General features: G+C 42.1%; 1 protein-coding gene across 1 annotated transcript; it reads left to right on the top strand.

Moving 5' to 3' along the window:
- The first annotated feature begins 1,831 nt into the window (after positions 1-1,831).
- LOC137197916 (SNF-related serine/threonine-protein kinase-like) lies at positions 1,832-18,770 on the top strand. The gene is made up of 8 exons (XM_067611425.1): positions 1,832-2,069; positions 5,546-5,940; positions 6,329-6,547; positions 8,207-8,453; positions 12,732-12,873; positions 13,843-14,055; positions 14,321-14,455; positions 16,103-18,770. Exons 2-8 carry the CDS (start codon positions 5,818-5,820, stop codon positions 17,376-17,378), a joined length of 2,355 nt encoding a protein of 784 aa, XP_067467526.1. The 5' UTR covers positions 1,832-2,069; positions 5,546-5,817; the 3' UTR covers positions 17,379-18,770.
- Positions 18,771-19,209: the final 439 nt, after the last annotated feature.

The following is a 19,209-nucleotide window of genomic DNA, read 5'->3' as shown; positions in this document are numbered from 1 at the left end:
TCTCGTGGTGCCTGATAAACACGTTTTTCTGCGAGCGTACTTCTGACGTCAGAGATGAATGGTACCAGTGCGCAGTAATGATAGAGCTGTCATTCACAAATAACGACACCGGAACACGGTGTACATTTCCTTCAAAATAAAAGCTCAATACGTTAAATATCTTGTAGGGCAGTGGTTGTCAACCTTTGTGGTGTCAAGGACCCCCACACAGATACACATCAGGCCGCGGACCCGTATTTGATAAGATGTACTCTCAGGGATCCCTATCTGATAAGACTAAGCTATTCCATAACTGTCTAGACTGTAGAACGGCAGATTAACAATGAAGACTGTGAAACCTATGAACACAGTAATCATTCTTATACATTCTCTCACTGGGCTAACTTCTAGTCAATGAAATAATAGTGAAATTAAAATATTTCCCATTTTTCTGGTGACCTCCTGGAACCCCTCATGGACCCCTGGGGGTGCTTGGACCCCAGGTTAAGAACTGCTGCTGTAGGACATTGTAAAAAGTTGAATTGATCTTGATGTTTTCAACGATCTTGGGAAAAAACAGACACACACTAAGGCCATTTCCTATTTTTACTTTATAGACTGATCTTTAAACAGTTAAAGTGGTTTGTTATTCACATGTTTTGAAGTTATTTCCTTTGCCTGTATTAGCCTAATTAACATATATGTAAATATGTATTTTAATGTTTTTATATCAAAATCCCATTTTAAAATTCTTAAAGATGGAATGCTGGACTTTTTTCTCCCCCTTCTAGGAGTGAGAGTAATTACAAAAACACTGTTGACACGTGCTTACGTCATGGGTGGCCTACTCCATCACTACTGTTGCGGCTGTAAAACAGTGGATAATGTCATCACTGATACCAGATTTAAAAACTATTTATACTGTGAATTACAGAGGCATTTATCTGGCGGTGATAGGCTTAATCAGCATTGTGTGAACTCGTTTGGCAAGGGCTTGAATGTAACAGACATTCATTTATATATAAAAGTCCTGCACTATAGCTTTAAAATTACATCTGCTCCTTCTCCCTCATGACAAATGATAGAATATGAATAAGCAAATATTGTTCATTTCAAAAGTTTAACTACTGGACACAAGATGTCTCCTTGATGAATGTCCATTCTCAGTGTTTGTGCACTGGAGGCTTAAAGTTTCTACATCATACTTATGTAAATTGCATACTGGACCACGATTGGCTCCAGACTAGTTGTGATGTCACAAATCCTGCTCATAGGCCCACCCATTAAAATTGGATTTTCAGTTAACAGAAGAAACTTTCCACTTTCAACAGATTAACGTGACGACAGACTTCAAGTGTCAAAACTCTTTAACATACATCATTCTGCACAGTGAAGCTCAAACATCCAACTGTAGGAACAAAAAGCCAAAGACATTTTTGAGTGGAGGGAGACTTTAATTATCATCTTAAACACATAAATGTATCCAATAAAATGTGATTTCCTATACTTAATCATGTTAACTATTCTCATAGCATGTTTCCAAAGTACAGTATGTTATATTTGAATAACAACGTCTTACAGATGACCACAAATTAAGCACACAGGCCAGAGCAAGATTCATTTTCTGTTAAAAGCTGTGTCACATTTCAGGTTACTATTCGACAGTATTCATATTTTAATAATGATAAGCTGTTAAAAAAAATAGGTACATTGGTACATAAACTAATCAAATTGATAAGTGCCTTTTACTACCACTACTACTACTATTATTATTATTATTATTAAACAAGGACCATGCACAACAAACATTAATCTCTAAATCATGTACTTCCTGTTAGCCTGCTGACTGTGCGTGCTTGACGCAGCTGGGGGAGGGAGAGAGAAACAGAAAGGTTGAGTGGACTGTGTGACAGATACACACGGGGACTCACTGGAATAATCGCTGTCCGGTTCACTGTCAGTCAGTACCGAGTGAACGGCGTCGGATTTCAGCCTCGTTAAAGCGCAGCTCACCGCTCGGAGCCCCGCAGGGTCCCGCAGTTTTAAACGGCACGGACAGGACGGCTGGCGCTGCTTCAGATTCCTGTGTGGTGAGTAGGACTGTGTGGTAGTGCATGCAGGCTGACGGTGCGGGCCCGTATAGTAATATGTGTCAAGTTCGCCGGGCTCCAGTTGGGTTTCAATGGAGGACTTTTCCATGGTGCGCATCCTGGAGGCGCATTTTTCGCATGCTGCCCGTGTTTCACAGCTTTCATATGTGTGCTTCTGGTGCAGGCTGCTCTGCGCTGTCATGTTATTGTGGATGCAGCCAGCAGGCATGTTGACAGGTGAGGGGGGTTGGAGGGTCCCATATGGGCAGTAGCACATATGCAGTAAAAAAAATATTACTGATACAGGCTAACAGCTTGAACATAACAGTCCATTAATATTCCAGTTAGTTGACAGTGCAGTGAATTTGTGACATCCCTCTGGGCACTTTAAGTGTCCCTGTAGTTAGTTTACAGTGACTTCTTCATGGTGTCTTTATGGTAGTCCTATAATAACCACATATGGAAAAAACACTGTAGTGTAACATAAACTACTGAAGAAATCTTTCTATCTGTATAGAACACGCTTTAAGGCTGCACATATACAGTGTGCATAAAAAATCACTGTTGTGCCCCTTCTGTTATTTTTATAGGGACCTACTATGTCTCTATGGTACAGTCATAACTCCTCTGGTGTTACAATGATATTCCTCCAGATATGTACAGTATTATGCATAGTATTACTATGCATTATTGCAGTGCATTGCAGTATTTAGTATTAAATCTGAGGGGTCCAGAGATTATCAACAGGACAAGAAAACAACAAACAACATATTCCTGCCACTCAAAATTGTGTTCACTTTTTTCAAACTTTCCTCTAATCTTTAATTTTTTGTGGTATCATTTTAGGAGTTTTAAAAAACGGTTTCAAATAAAACGAGGGGGGAAAAAATCAGTCATCCATTGAACTGGACACAACTGGTAAACCTGTCTAACCAGTGATGGGTTGGGGGTCACAGGTAGACATTGGTTTGTGTTGAATGGTCACAACCCAAAAAAGTTGAACCAATGTATTATAGCACAACTGGCTACCAAGTATTTGACCCTAAAGTACTATATAATATTTGATCTTTAATGGATAAACATCTGCAGTGTAAAATGGTTTGCTTGTGAACTAAGTTGGGTATCTTTTACATATTGATATATTTAAATGCACCAGGAAACTGATTTTCCAGTTAACCAGACCTGATATCCCCTAGTTGATATCTTTAATCTCACAGTTTATATGAGTGGAACAGTTATAATAACAGGTCCTTGACCTCATGTGTGTGTTGGTATGCTTTTGTGCGCACACATGCACATTAATACCTTGTAAATCAATACACCGCCAGCAACTTGAACAGTTATACAACTGACCTCAAAGCATGCAGGATTGGTACAGTATGTTGACATGTCAGAAAGACAGGCTTTTTCATCAAAAATACCAAACTGTATCTCACACTAAGTGCATTTTAGGATCTTCTCAACTTGTATTTTTATCCATCACCAGCTTTAAACTGATCAAAGGATTACACACACTCCCTCATGAGGTAAGTAAGAGGTCTAGATTTAGACTGGCAGATCAGTCATTCACTGGCGAGTTAACGTTAATACTCTGGTTTAAGTGAGGCCAAAACACACCAGCTCATCACCACACCACAGCCTGCACTGATCCCACTGAACCTGCACTGTCAGCCTGACCAGTGAGTGTGTGTGTGTGTGTGACACGAAAGCAGTCACAAATGTGTGTGTGTGTGTGTGTGTTTGTGTGTGTGTGTGTGTGTCACCTTTCATGGCTTCAGCTTTTTGAAACATCAACACTTACATTTTGTCAGTGTCGGGGAGGCAAAGAGTTCAGCGCAGTTGAGATTTGTGTGTGTGTGTGTGTGAGTGTGAGAGAGAGCGAGACAGAGCAGAGGCAGATAGAGATGTCAGCCTCCTATTATAAGAAAAATGACTCACTCTTTTCTCACAAGTACAATCCTCCAACTGAGGAGCACATAAAAACCCCAAAGAGCGTTTTAGGCTTTCATAGTTTCGTTTGAGCAACCACAGACTGCTGGTTGGGTTAGAGACATTTTTTATTTTTTTAATCCTACTATATGTAGTCATGTTGATAGGCATGTTCCCTGGCAACAGTTATTTGGCTTCCTGTTATCTCTGTGAATCCAGGTGACACACCTAGGCGAGGATAACCGCGCAGGAATGTTCTTTGCCTGTACATTGTGTGTTTTTTGCCGCCTCCGTGCTCTTGGCACGCAGGTAGATTCCTGGAAGAGGAATGCCATGCCTCCCTAGAGGCGTTGTTTCATAACCAGGGCTGTGAAGCAACATACTGTATGACGACAGTAGCCTCTGGTGAACAGAGGAGAGGTCAGACATGTGAGCACAGTGGTATTTGAGATGACTTAGTTTGGAAAAGTAGAGTTTGCCATGCCTTAGGGGCAAAAAACATCAAATAGTGTGACCATGGACTATGAAAACATTCAAAACATAGAGGAGAAATATGGAGCAAGCTTATATGTAAATGATATTAGCTACAGAAACAATTACCTGATTAAATGATTAGTGAATGGACAGAAAAATAATCTGCAACACTTTTAGCAATCAAACTATTGAAGTCATTTAATGGAGAAAAAAATGCAGTATTTTCTGGTTCCAGGTTCTCAGATGTGAGTGTTATCTGCTTTTCTCTGTTAAACTGAATATCTGGGTTGTGGACTGTTGGTATGACAAACAAGACATTTGAAGACGTCACCTTAGGTAACAAACTTTTTTTAGTGAAATGTCTATGTCTAATGTCTATCAATATCTATGTGATGGATTGCCATCAAATTTGGCACGCCCCTCAGTATGAATTGTAATAACTTTGGTGAACCCTTGATCGTTAATCTAGTGCCGTCATCGGGTGTGTCGAATACTGTGGTTTATGACCAAAAACTTGCAAGAATAATGACATTTCCATCAACCGTATAGCTGTACTTTGCATTTAGTGCTAATTACCATCTGCTGATTACCACATGCTAAACTAAGATGTTGACCATAGTTAACATTACCTGCTAAACATACTGATGTTGGCGTTTAGCTCCAAAACACCACCAAGTACAGCCTCACAGAGCCACTAGCAGGGTGTAGGTTCTTAGTCTTGTTTTTTTGTTTGTTTTAGTAGCAAATGAAGAACGTAAAGTCTTCGATTCCACTGTCACTACTAATTTAATTGTTACATGACATGCTAAAATGCACCCTCATGTCATTTTTACTAGTTGTCTGCAGTTGCAACTCTCATTGTTATTACATTGTGTGCAGAACATTTGGCCTCCTCCAGTCAGTGCCAGAACAGTAATGGTGAGAGAATGCAGTCTGGAGGATAACCGTTCATCAGACGGGTTCATGACTTAGGGTTTAGAGGGATTTCCTCAAAGCACTGACTCAGTTTATTCATCATTGTTATATTTTTAATGGATTAATTTACTTTTCTTTTGTATCATTTTGCCCCTTAGATCATGAGAAGATGGGATTGAAGCGAAAGGAGTGCAGTTAGTGCAAATCCCGGAGAGCATTTGCTGTTACTGTGCTGCAGCTTCAAATCCCTGAAGCTACTTTAGTGAGAGGCCGCACAGCTGGTCCAGGATCAGCCTCTGTAGCCCTCTACAATCCAACCACTACCACCAACACAAACCTCCACTAACTTCAACCTAATCAGGAGGAGATGGAGAACTGACGACCAGCGGGCGACAGAAGGCAGCTCCTCCCTCCCCGTTCACCAGCAGCCATGGCGGGGCTCAAACGTCATCATGATGGGAAGATCGCCGGGCTGTACGACCTGGACAAGACGTTGGGTCGGGGACACTTTGCTGTGGTTAAATTGGCCCGACATGTGTTCACTGGGGAAAAGGTGCGTCCGCCCACAATTTGTTTGTGCAAATGCAATGCTTTGATGCCAGTGATACAGTTTATTCATATTTAACCAGCCAGTGTCAACATACTGTTGAAGGTTTCAGCCTCACCCTTAGAGACAGACATACAAAAAAAGGGTAAAGAGGAACACTTGTAGAGATTTGTGTCTAAGGGTAAAAGTGTGCGTTGATTTGCCAACATATTGTGTTGATCTTGGCTTTTGTGTGTGTTCTAGTATCACTTGATGGTACGACAAAACACTAAATATTTGTAACGTTTTTGCTTGATAATCATCAAAATATTTCTAGTATCTGCGCTACACATCAGCAATTAGAACTTTCAGTCCAAAAGTATCAACAACTTGTATGCAAACGTTGCTCTTCCAGGTTGCAGTGAAGGTGATAGATAAGACTAAATTGGACCCAGTGGCACGTGGTCACCTTTTCCAGGAAGTGCGATGCATGAAGCTGGTGCAGCACCCCAACGTGGTGCGCCTCTATGAGGTCATTGACACTGCCACCAAGCTCTACCTCATCCTGGAGCTGGGAGACGGAGGAGACATGTACGACTGCATCATGAAGCGCGACGGAGGCCTCAGTGAAGAGGTGAGTGGGCAGTAGAGTGGCCATTCACTTGCATAGACTGTCTTTCCATGGCAGATGAAGGTCTATCTGATCTGCAGAAGTGTCCTTGATAGTATCTTATAATGTGCTTTTTTATAGCTGTACCTGACTTTGAACTTGAAGAGAAAGGAGATCAATTAAATATCATGTTAATATTATTTCTCCTGGCAATGGATCAGAATCACTGGAGTTTAAAGGACCAGTGTGGAAGATTTAGAGGTATCTATTGGCAGAGATGGAATATAAGTATGTATGTTTTCAATAGTGTATAATCACCTGAAAATAAGAATAGTTGTCTTTTCGTTAGCTTAAAATGAGCCCTCTATATCTACATAGGGACCGGGTCCTCTTCCACAGAGCCCATTATGTTGCACTGCCATGTTTCTACAGTAGCCCAGAACAGACAAACCAAACACTGGCTCTAGAGAAGACCTTTTGCATTTTTCGTGAATTTTGCGGCCACTGTAGGTTCTCCTACACGCTTGGAGGGGGAGGGGTGTTTAGTTGGTTGCAATCTGCAACCTCACTGCTAGATGCCACTAAATTCTACACACTAGTCCTTTAACTCTGGTTTGGTAGTTCTTTTCTTTATTTCTAGTGGAGTCTCTTTAGTGGAAATGCAGTGAAGGACAATTCAAAGGTAGTTAGAAACTCACCAATGCATTGTGCATACAGTGTCTTCAAAGTTAATAAATTCCAGACACCAGGAGGCAACTGTGATGGTGGTACTTATGTAATATTGAAAGTTGTTACATCGCAAGATAAGGAGGGAAAAGGGACGAGATGTTCTCAAACTCTCTTCTCTATGTTGACTTTTTATGTACACTTACAATGACGGAGGCAAAAAGCGGGTTAAAGTTGGGTTTTGCTATAAAAAAAATATGTAGAAATAAAAGTGGGCATGTTTTGTTAGCTTGATGTATGTTATACTGTGTAGAATAAGTTGAGAAATTGAAAGTTCTTTTATTTTTTGCGACTTTGAGGGAATAGAGGATTTGGGGAAATAGGCTTATTCACTTTATTGTTCAGAGTTAGATAAGAAGGTCGATACCATTCTAATTTCTAAGTTAAGTTTGGAGCTAGAGTCAGAAAATGGTTAGCTTCGCTTAGCATGGGGAAACAGCTAGCCTGGCTTTGTCCGAAGGCAAAAAATACACCAAAACACATAAAAATGAGAAGTTGAAATTTCACCTAACTGTTAGTCAGGCTAGCTGTTTCTCCCTGCTTACAGTGTTTATTGCTAAGCTAAGCTAATCGTCTGCTAGCTGTAGCTTCCTGTTTAAGACATGAGAGTTGTATTAATCTTCTCACCTGAGTCTGGACAAGAAAGAGACTAAATCTCTCAAAACGTCAAACTATTGCTTTTAAGTGTCTATAAAGGCTTTGCTACAGTGGAACATACAGTAGTTGTTGAGCACTATTTAGTTTGCATGTTCTCTTTATGTTCATGTGGGTTTCCTCCCACAGTCCAACCGCATGTAATTCAAATGAAGAGTCTAAATTTTCTATAGATGTGAATATGAGGGTGAGGGGTTATGTGTCTTGTTGTGTTTGCCCTCTTGCTAACTCACAAACTGACATAATTATAATTCTGAGATGCATTATTATTGCTTGATCCCATTTCTGTCTCTCCTCCTCAAGGTGGCCAAGTGTTACTTCGCCCAGATTGTCCACGCCATCTCCTACTGCCACCGGCTACATGTGGTGCACAGGGACCTGAAGCCGGAGAACGTGGTGTTCTTCGAGAAGCAGGGTGTTGTCAAGCTCACCGACTTCGGCTTCAGCAACAGGTTTCAGCCTGGGAAAAAGCTCAACACGTCCTGCGGCTCGCTGGCCTACTCTGCTCCTGAAATACTGCTGGGGGACGAGTATGACGCTCCTGCTGTGGGTAAGTTTAAAGAACTGACAGAGAGCGAGTTCTAGCGCAAGCAGTGAGGATATACAGTATCTATGCTGACTTACCAAAGTCAGGTAGTTATTATCAGCAGAACATGGTACACGCTGTCCTCCACTGTATATCAGCCTTAACGCTTTCGCATTCACACACTCCCTCTGCTGATATGACCTACTGAACACAGACTTTGACTGTGCTGTTTAACCTACAGTACTTGTGGATGGACTGTACAGACAACTTGGCACACTGACAGCTTTATCAGCCAGCTGATATACGGAGAGGAGCTGCTCAAAGTTCAGAGGTTGATAGTGGAAATCAGTTGCTGGAAATCAGGCCGATTCGATTTTAAAATAATCCACAGCATTGCAGTTTATTTTGATTGAAAGTCTTTCTGTGTATAATAAAATCTGTTATCAGATTAGACTGAAATAGGTTTCCTCACCATCGTCACCACCTGTCCATCGCTCCTATCAATAGTGGTGCCTTGCTGAGCCATGGCTTAGATATTACATTAAAATGTAATGGAAAAGAAATGAAACAGAAGCGTGCAGATTGGAGGAAAACGGGGGGGAAGGGGGAGGGAAGAAACGCAGGAGGAGAAAAAAGTGGCAGAGAGGGGCAGAGAGAAACGAGGAAAACAGACAGAGCGAGAAAAGGCATCAGTAGTCTCTGTGTCTACCCAGAGGCCACTGCGTCAGAGCATGGGAGGGGAAAAAAAGCCCTGCAGAAGCAAGAGAAAAGCATTTTCTATTTTTGAGTGGATTTGCAGTGGCTATTTTCTTCTGTCGCTCCTTCTCACTCTCTTTTGTGCCAGGCAGATGAGCTAGTCCCGAATATTGAAAGCGGAGTAATAAAAAGTCATTGTAATTTGACTCTATGTGTGTTTTTGTGTATGATGTTGTGAGTGGCTAGAAATGTGAGGTCAACTGTCCTGTAAAAACCTGTCTGAACACTTGACCCAGATGATAAATCAGACGTTTTTAGCGCATGTGTGTGCAATGTTCATACCGCCTGTGCGCTATTGTTCATTCAGCTGAGATGAGGATGTTTTGATTGTGGGGATTATCCATCCAGCCAGGATGTAATATTGTGTGATTCTATCAGCAGTGCAGTTTGATGTGGAACGGGCTGAATGGAGGCCAGCACTCCTGACGTTCATGGCTTTGAGGTAACCTGGCCTGGGATTACATCGCTGCCAAAGTACCTGCCGACGGTCTGCAGGGTGCTGAGTTTTGCTGGTGACGTGCCAGGTGGCGACGAGCCCGGTTTATTGCAGAGATAAAGAGGCTGTCCTCACCCTGCTCGCGCAAGTTGGGCCGGTTTGGAGTTTGTTGCTCTTTTGAGGAAGTGCTGAAAATAATTTGAGATGAAAAGTGATCCAAAATAGAGATAACGTCGCACCAGTATTCAGTCCTACTGAGCGTACAGAAGGCGCCAATTAGCAGGAACTGAACACTCCAAACTGCAAAAAAAAAAAAAGAGAGAAAAAAGCTCCTTGTATCTATTAATCCAAGGTGTTTTTCCTAGCAGACAAATTTGACTTCCTCAGCACTCTCTCACATGTTCAGGTACTTGTGAATGCACAGTCATAAGGCACTATGAGGAACTGGTGATCTGTCTTGTCATTCCCAATGGGACTCCAGCCTCTGATTAATAGAAAGAATGTTGAAAGTGAATAAAAAGAAAGTTTAGGACAGAACAATCAAACAAAAGTACATGACATATTATTGTTATGCAGAAAATTTGAAGGTTTAACACATTGCAGGCATGTTTGTGCATTTTTCAGAGCAGATTATGGACTAATAAGGGCTATGAAAATATGCCTGCCTCCTTTTTTTTTCCTTTCGATGTTATGCAGTGTGTGGGCTCCCTCCTTTTTGTCTTCAGTAAATGGAAAGTTAAATATAGATTTCTGCTTCCAGCTCAAGAAGCACAAGCCGCACTTCAAAAAAATTAACTTACCTAATAGCAATTACAAAGAACATATCCTGGGCACATGCATAATTCAGGAAATAGCTGTGCATGATAATGAACATGCACAAGTGGGAAGATTTTTTTTAGAAAAAGATACAATGATGCACAATGGAGATTAGCAGGACAGGATGCTGAACTTGGCCCACTCAGCCTGGAGGTTAGCTGTGTCAAGACACAAGGAAATGGTTGTTGGTTATCTCAGGGAAGCAATTGGTGTTAAATTGCAATGCAGGGCAGCGAAAAGGGATGTTTACACTCCCAGCTGTCACTGCTAAGTAGCCGGCATAGTTAGCGCCGGTGATGCTAATGTGCAGTGATGTGAACGGTGTTATCCAGAGATGTGTCAGCCATCTGGTTTATAAATAAAGTTATCGAGGAAGGAAGTTTGGCGGACCGCTGACGCAAGTAATGAGGGAGAAGGGTCACGGTTGCTAGGATACGTTGGCTAGGGGTAAGATGGTGATGGGGACTGCAGCAGTGTTTGCTCTCTCCATCAGCAGTATGAGATGCTCCTTCACAGCCTCAGAGCAATAAATACTCCCCACCCCCCACCCCCCCACAGTAAACTGGCGTATCCTGGCAAACTGAAGACATATCACTCAGGATGTTAAGGAGAATAAACCCACTCAGGCTCAGTTTACCCCCTTTTTTGTAGGATAAATCTTTCATAAAATATATTGTAAAACTGATGTTGTATATACAGTATGTTATATGAGCACAAGGTCGGTTCAGGTAATAATTCATACATCTGCTGTTGGAGAAAAAAGTCATCTGGCGCCCAGGTAGTGAGGCATGCTACATTTCTGTTTTTAGTGCACTCTGCAAAATGTAGTGCAAAGAATCCACAGCAATAGGCACACAATACTAAAAAAAGCCCACAAAAATACAAAGGAACCTAGAGATTAGTACTTTAAAGCTGCACTACTAAATATTTTTATATTAATAATGAGTCAAATGGGTATGTGTAATGTGAACAGAATGGCTTGTAGTGACGAACCTACAGAGAATTATCAACCGACTTTGCCGTTCCCTCAGCTATACAGAGCAGTTTTCAGCTCATTGTTTCGGTTTTACTGCTCGCAACTATACTGTTTGGTTTGCTCTCAAGGCTCTCATCAACCTTGTTTCCAACCACAGGAGGCAGCTGTTTGATGTTAAAAATAAGTGCTGATAAACTAGCCGTATGCTGCCTGAGCAGCACCAAATGGCTAACAGACACAGTCAGCAACTAGCTGGTGAACATAGTGGAGCATTTAGCAGCTAAAGAGCCAGGTATTTTTCTCAGGAGTTGGTGGAGACCAAAACAGAGCTACAAGGAGAGTGAATATTGGGCTTAAATTGGCAAGTACCAGAAACAAGACTCCAAATGAATGCTAATGTTGCTCCATGTCTGCTGGATGTGTAAATAGGCAACTGTTTGCTAACACATTTGCCACAAAAACTTTACAAGGTGATAATATAGTATGTCAGTGTTGTGTTTACAGCTTGTGTGTTGTGCCCAGGTATCAAAAAAATCAATTAACGCAGCTTTAAAAAAGAAGAAAGACACAAATTGACTTGACTTTTTCTGATATTCATGCTGCTCATAAAGAAGAAGAAATGATTTAACTGCTTTTTTGTTTTCTTTCTGCGTCGTCTTCATATTGTGCTACATGCAAAGCCCAAAATCTTGTATCTCTCCTTCCAAAGTGGTTGTGAAAAAGTGGTTTACATACTGCCTAAAAACTGTATGCTTTCATATCGCTATCTCTCTCCTCCATAGACAGTATATTACTGCAGAATGTGTGTCAGTGGAACATCCAGCTGACCGGAGCAGTGGTGAAAGCCTGGAGCAAAACATTGCTCTTTTGAAATGGCTAATCGGACTAAGAGAACTGTTCCATAAAATTAGCATTTGTATGAAGCTTTGAGGGATGAACACGTTAACCCACTTTCCAAGGGACTGTGTGTTTGTGTAGGAGCACATGCATGCGTGTGTGTATGTGTGAGCATGATGCCGGCCGCAGGCAGCAGTGCAGAGCCTCATCCTTGGTTAGACAGATGTGTCCTAAGCTAGTACATATTTATGGAAATGGCTCTGATCGAATATGATTCATGCTTCATTTCAAATGGGGGGGGGGAGGTGAGACAACGTTTGTTTTTTCTATCTAGGTCACTAAGCAGAAAGGACATACGTGCTTCACTTTGTTTGTCTGTCAATCCTTATTTTTATTAGTTTCCTCTGTTTTCTTTCACCATCCTTGAAAGATTCACAGTTTTGGTATTGAAAGACAACTCTCTCTGTCACTGTCTCTGCAGATATCTGGAGTCTGGGGGTGATCCTCTTCATGCTGGTCTGTGGTCAGCCCCCCTTCCAGGAGGCTAACGACAGCGAGACGCTCACTATGATCATGGACTGTAAATACACAGTACCTCCGCACATCTCCCATGCATGCAGAGAGTGAGTAACGCACACGCACACATCCCCGCACAGATGGACAGGGTACTCTGCAGGTGCTGCATATTTCATGTTTATAGACGTGTGAAGAAAAGACATAGCGGAGAGAGAGGAGCGGTCTCTCTTCTGCTGCTCCTCGTTGTCCTGCTTTCACTCGCTGCTGCAGTCAGCTGCTCCACCAGAGATGCAGTGCTGCGTTAAGTGTATCTAATGCACCCTTAAAAATCAGCCCTCTATTTTTAACATTGTGAGGGTTTAAGGATGCGTCAAAGCAGAGCAGAGCAAAATAGGTGCTGAATACATTTGAAATAGCTGTAGCTTTGAAAACATATATTGTTTTTGGACATGACTTTATTTGGTTATGTTGACTTGAACACACGTTCTAGTTCATGTGTTCTTTGTTTGCATCCTTAAACAAATTGCTCGCCCATGTGGCCTTGAGGAAATAGCATTTCTTCCTGTTTCTGTGTATGATTTAGTCAGGGAAGTTGGTACGTCTAGCTTAGCCTAATTACAAAAACACAATTCTTGTTTCCAAGGGCTACTATGAGGATAATGTTGCAGGTAGGGTTTGACTATTCTGAGTTTTTTAAGGGAAATACTGATAACATTCATGATATTCTTGTATTTTAGCTGCAGACAGGTGATATTTTATGCGTTATATTTAAACTCCTGTTGGAGGTAGAAGGCACTGAACAGCCATTCATGGATTTTAAAGGATAATTCTTGTTTATTATCATTTGGATCTTGTAGTTTTGGTCATCATTTATGGATCATAGTATTAACTCAAGCAGAGCACTGAAGTCTTGCTTTAGTTTATTAGCTTCAACTGCTAGTAACATCTATTCATACTCATGCAGGTATAAATATGAGATAAATATTACTTTTTATGTAATATATCTAGAGTTTTGACTAGATGTTTCTGCACAGTAGTTCCTCTGTAATACTGATCTCCCCTGTGACTTCCTTCAGTCTTATAGGCCATATGCTGCAGAGGGACCCCAGGAAACGAGCGACCCTAGAGCAGATCGAGGGACATGAATGGCTTCAAGGTGTCGACCCCTCCCCGGCCACCAAGCTGTCCACCCCTCTGGTGTCCCATCGCAGCTTGTCAGAAGACGAGCACAGCTCCATCATCCAACGCATGGTGCTGGGGGCTATCGCAGACAGAGACACCATAACTGAGTATGTGTCCCTGTCTCACACACTCGCATAAATTAGCGGGCAGCTATTCTTTTCTGTGTAATCTCCAGATATTTGCCACAGTTCACCAGTCCAACTAAAGCTTAATTGAGTGTCATCAACACTTTAATTGCCATTAACAACCAGCTGGCAGTCAATCCTGAGCTGTTGTCGTGTCAAATTAAATCTCAAACCTTGTCACCTCCAAAGTCTGGATTTAGTGTGTGTGTTTTGGAATTCAAATCGGTTTCTCTCTTCATCTTCTCAGGGCTCTTGAGTCAAATCAGTACAACCATATCACAGCTACCTACTTTCTGCTGGCTGAGAGGATGCTGAGGGACAAGCAAGAGAAGGAACAACACAGCCAGACACGATCACCCAGTCCCAGCAAGGCCCAGTTCAGGTACACACACTCGCACCTTTACTCTAAAGTTGAACCTAAACCAGTTCTAAACTTAACCGTATCTTATCCCTCAAACAGCCCTTTGAAGGTCTGTCCAAAATGTCCTCACTTAGATAGGCATACAAGCACACACACACAAACACCCACACGCACAGACATTTCTTGAGATAGACAGAGTGCTGCCTCTGCAGTGCTGCCTACTGTCAGTCTCCAAAGATGTGTTTGACAGCAGATGGACAGACGGAGCCTTTTTTTTCACCAGAGAGCGAAGGACAGACTGAGAATAAAACAGAGGCTGCAGATCAAAAACCTCTTTTATTTTCCCTAGAATTGAGTTTGTGAATATTCATAAATCAGGCTGTGAAGGTGAGGTGAAGGCTTTCTAGTGTAAACACTATTGTTCATTGTCACAATGAATATGGGTATTATGATGCAACACAACAGATCCACATGTTCAAATTGATCTATTATAAACACTCTGTTGTTGTGAAAAGCAATTATGACACAGTGATTGTTAGCTTTTACCCAGGGAGACTAACAACCAACCAGATAGCTGTGAAGAGGCTGATGCTAAAGTAAAGATGACAGAATAAAATAACTTTTTTCAGCTCCACATTCTGTAACACAAAGACCTCAAAGTGGACCACGAGACCTCTTTTTTTTAATTCAGATCTTAAAATGTTTATAATGTGCTTACAGATATTGGAACACAACAATGTAATGTGACCATCTCATTAGTCTGAAGTTGCTTGTAACAAAGAATAGATCTTAAATTCAACCAATCAAAAAGAATTGAATACTAACAGTGTCTTCATTTAATATCCTTGTTCAAATGTAGGATTTAAAAATAGGAAATAACATGGGACTGTTTCTGTCAGGTGAAGGAATAATTCAACATTCTGGGAAATACGCTTATTCGCTTTCTTGATGAGAGTTAGATGCAGCCAGTTAGCTTAGATTAGCACAAAGACTGGAAACAGGAGGAAAAAGCTTGCCTTGCTCTGTTGGAAGGTAATAAAATCTGCCTACCAGCACCTCTAAAGCTCACAAATTCATACTAAACACAGTGTTTTTACACTTTGGTAGTATAGAGTTGCAGTCAGGAGGTGATTAGCTTAGCTTAGCATAAAGACTGGAGGCAAGGGGAAACAGGGAAAGCTAGCCAGGCTCTCTCCAAAGTTCAAAAACACATGTACCACCACCTCTAAGGCTTACAAATTAACACATATCTTTTCTGTTGAATCCATACATAGATAGATGTGTACAATTTTATGCACTGTAATTATTTCTTGGCAATACAACATGTCATTTAGTGAGCTTTAGTGGTGTTGGTAGCTGTGAGCTTTTAACTTTGTACAGGCTAACTGTTTCCCTCTACTTCCAGTCTTTATGCTAAGCTAGGCTAAACCCATCTTGACTCCAGCTTCGTACTTGACGCACAGACATCAGAGTAATATCAATCTACTCATTTAACTGTAGGGGGAAAAGCAAAAAAGTGCCTTTCCCAAAATGTTATTATATACTATATCTTTAAGTCAGCCTTCAACTAAATAACTTAAGTATTTTTCGCAAGAGTAAACATATAGTATAGCTGATTTTGGTCAATCCACTAAACCTTGTGTTCTGTGTGTGTTTAACCCTTCACAGGCAGTCCTGGCCCACAAGAGTGGATGTTCACCAGGATGTCAGTGATGGCTTGGGGGGTCCCGCTATCTCCCACCCCGGGGGGCCCCAGTCCCCAGCCCGCAGTGCTGAGAGCCTCCACAAAGGCCCCAGGCCTAAAACAGCTCTGTTGGATCTCAGCCAGCGTCAGGAGAACCATGTGCCAACATCCAGCCAGCAGCCTGCACACCAGAACCAGGAGAGGGGGCTCAGGCCTCTGGCAAAGCCACACTCCAACCCCCTTAGGCTGGGCTCTCTGGCCTCAGTGGGCCCTTGCAAACCCCGTAGTCCCAGTCTTTTCAGTGTGGAAGAGGATGAGGAAGAAGAAGGTGATGGGAGCAAATATTTGCACCCCTCTACACTACCTGCTCAAGTGGTGCTTCGTTGCAAAGCCTCCTCATCTGGTAATCGGTTGACATCCCGTATGAGCGCTCCAGTTCTTAACCAGATCCACGAGGAGGAGAAAGAGGATGAGGAAGAGGAGGAGAGGAGGGAGCTGCATGGACTTGGCCCACCCAAACCCAGCCTCAGCCTCAATCTGAACTCTAGAATACCATCACCATCAACACTCATATCACCTAAAACAGGCGGTCTAACGGCACCCGTTGCCACACTGACCCCCAGCTCAGAGACTAGTGATGATGATACAGAAAGTCACCACAAACCAGACACAGCAACTGTAGGTGGACAAGGGGACGACAGAGAAGGGAGAAAAGAGGATGGAGAGAAAAGAGAGGCAGGGCAGGGCAGTCCCTCCAACTGTGCCAGTCCTGGATCAGGCCAAGGCAAGGGCACAGCCAAAGCTGCCAGCGGCCTGGTGGAAAGCCTAAAGCTGATGAGCTTGTGCCTGAGCTCTCAGTTCCACAACCTGACGGGGGGAGGAGGAGGAGGAGGTGGTGGCAGCGGAGGTGGTGTTGGGGGGGACACTCAGGACCGTCCCATGTGGAGGATGTGCATGGGCGGCTCCACTGGCAGCCTGGATAAGGTCTCGCTCTTGGGTGGCCCCTCACCCAGGGGAAACCTCTATCACCACCAGCCCCCGCTGGGAGATGCGCTGGCAGACCCGCTGCTGGAGGGTCCCTGCTCGGGTACGCTGAGGTTGGGAGAGCTGGACCTGGCCAGAGAGAACCACAGAAACATGAAGAACCGGGTGCTGCAAATGCCTCTGAGCGACAAGACTCTGTCCGTCAACATCCACCGGAGCCCCAAGGAGGGTCTGCTCTGCACCCCTACACCCCACAGCTGCTGCCAGGTCATCTAGAGTGCAGATAGCCACTCCATGAGCTGCTGCACCTCAACACTCCTCCACTCTTCCGTACATCCCACTTCATTGCGCTTTTTATTTAGTTGTCACCATTGGCTCATGAGTTCACAAATTTTTTGCATTTATTGCTGTTTTCTTTTGTTTAACACTTATGGTGGAATTACTGGGAGTTCAAATGCTAACCTTGCACATTTAGAGACACAAAAAGTCAGTTTTAGCTCTTTGGTGTGTTTAAATAAGAGACATTAAGTATGGAAACAGATATAGGACGTGCTCAGTAACATTTTTTGCTCACATCATGTATACATACATCCTGTATGAACACAATGTGCACATCCACACACACCTACATCACTCTGATAAGCTGATGAAAGGGAAAGCTGAGTTTTATTCTCCTGTTACATATTGTCTTTTGTTGCACTTTGATGCTGTTTTTTTATCATAATTTTTAAATTATTTTTTGAGACAATCATTTTATCCTTTTTTAATTCTGACTGAAAGTTATGACTATGTTTTCATTAAAATGAGGACAAATAAAAGAGGGAAAACCTTATATGGACAGCAGCACTTAAGTATGATGGTGGCACACGGTATTTTGTAGTCTATCACTGTTTTATTTTTCTATCTTGAACATGTGCTGCAAGAAAATGCACACTCACTTGTCAGGTGTCTGTGCAATTACACAGCAGAGTTTGTACATATGTGAATAACCTCTAAGACTCCTAGCAGTACTCTGTACCTGTAGTATTGACGGTAAAGTTGTATTGCAGTAGAAACCTGAATACTAGAGCCTTATACACCATTGTTCTTCACTCCTACTGGATATTCAAGGTTTTGATTGAACCCAGAGCTAGAAATGCTTTGTTAGCAGGCTGGAAAAGAACACTGAAATAAATTTAATGTCTACGCTGAAAAAAAAAAACAGAGTAATTTATCATACATGAAACGGCAGCTCTCTAAATTAAAAGTGAATGAATACTGGGTGGAACCGAAACCATGTACATCCCGTAGCTTGCCAGGATCACGGTAGCCACTGTTGTAGCGTATTCCAAGACGAAAACAACCAAGGGGTTTCAATAGAACATAACAACACCGCCCCTTCAAGTATCGGTCTGTGTAACTGGATGTGTGACCCACCCCTAGTGGAATATATAACTTGACAGTGCATGTGTTTTTGCTGTAGCAACCTTACTCCTACCCACTGAGGTCAATCCACCTGCTGTATCTACCTAAGTAACAGATTCAAATGGTCACTTTACTGTAGCCTCACAGCAATACCAACGACTGCAAAATGTACAACAAAAATGGATGTGCCATAAAATCTGTCTTGAGCATATTGTACTGTATGTATATGATAGAGATATATTAAAATAAACGGACATGAATGAAGTCTGGTGCTGTTTCTCTGTTTCTTTTGTGGAATGAAAGTTGATGTGCACCTCCATTTCCTTTTACCAGTCCACCTTTTATAGTAGGGTGAGGTATTTGAAGAACCATGAAAAGACATCTGCAGTCATATTAACAATGTTCACCATGAGGCAATCAGAGGGAAAAAAGATTAAATCTCACCTTTTGTAGAGTAGAGGAATAGCCACTTACTGTAATGTCTGACCAGGGGGAATTTGGGAAGAGGAGTTTACATTCTATAATTACACCCATGTTAAATATGTTTATCTAATGTAAATGTTGAATTTTTCTTGGCGTGAATATCTTAAAATGTGACTATTTTTAGGCAAACAAGACAGAGTCTATAGCCATGCTAGCAGCTCTGTAAGGTTGTACTTAGCTATACTCAATGGTGCATTGAGCTAAATGCTAACACTAGCAT

The sequence above is a fragment of the Thunnus thynnus genome, chromosome 15, assembly GCF_963924715.1.
Source record: "Thunnus thynnus chromosome 15, fThuThy2.1, whole genome shotgun sequence".
NCBI classification, from domain to species: Eukaryota; Metazoa; Chordata; class Actinopteri; order Scombriformes; family Scombridae; genus Thunnus; species Thunnus thynnus.
This window is presented reverse-complemented; position numbering and strand designations above follow the sequence as displayed.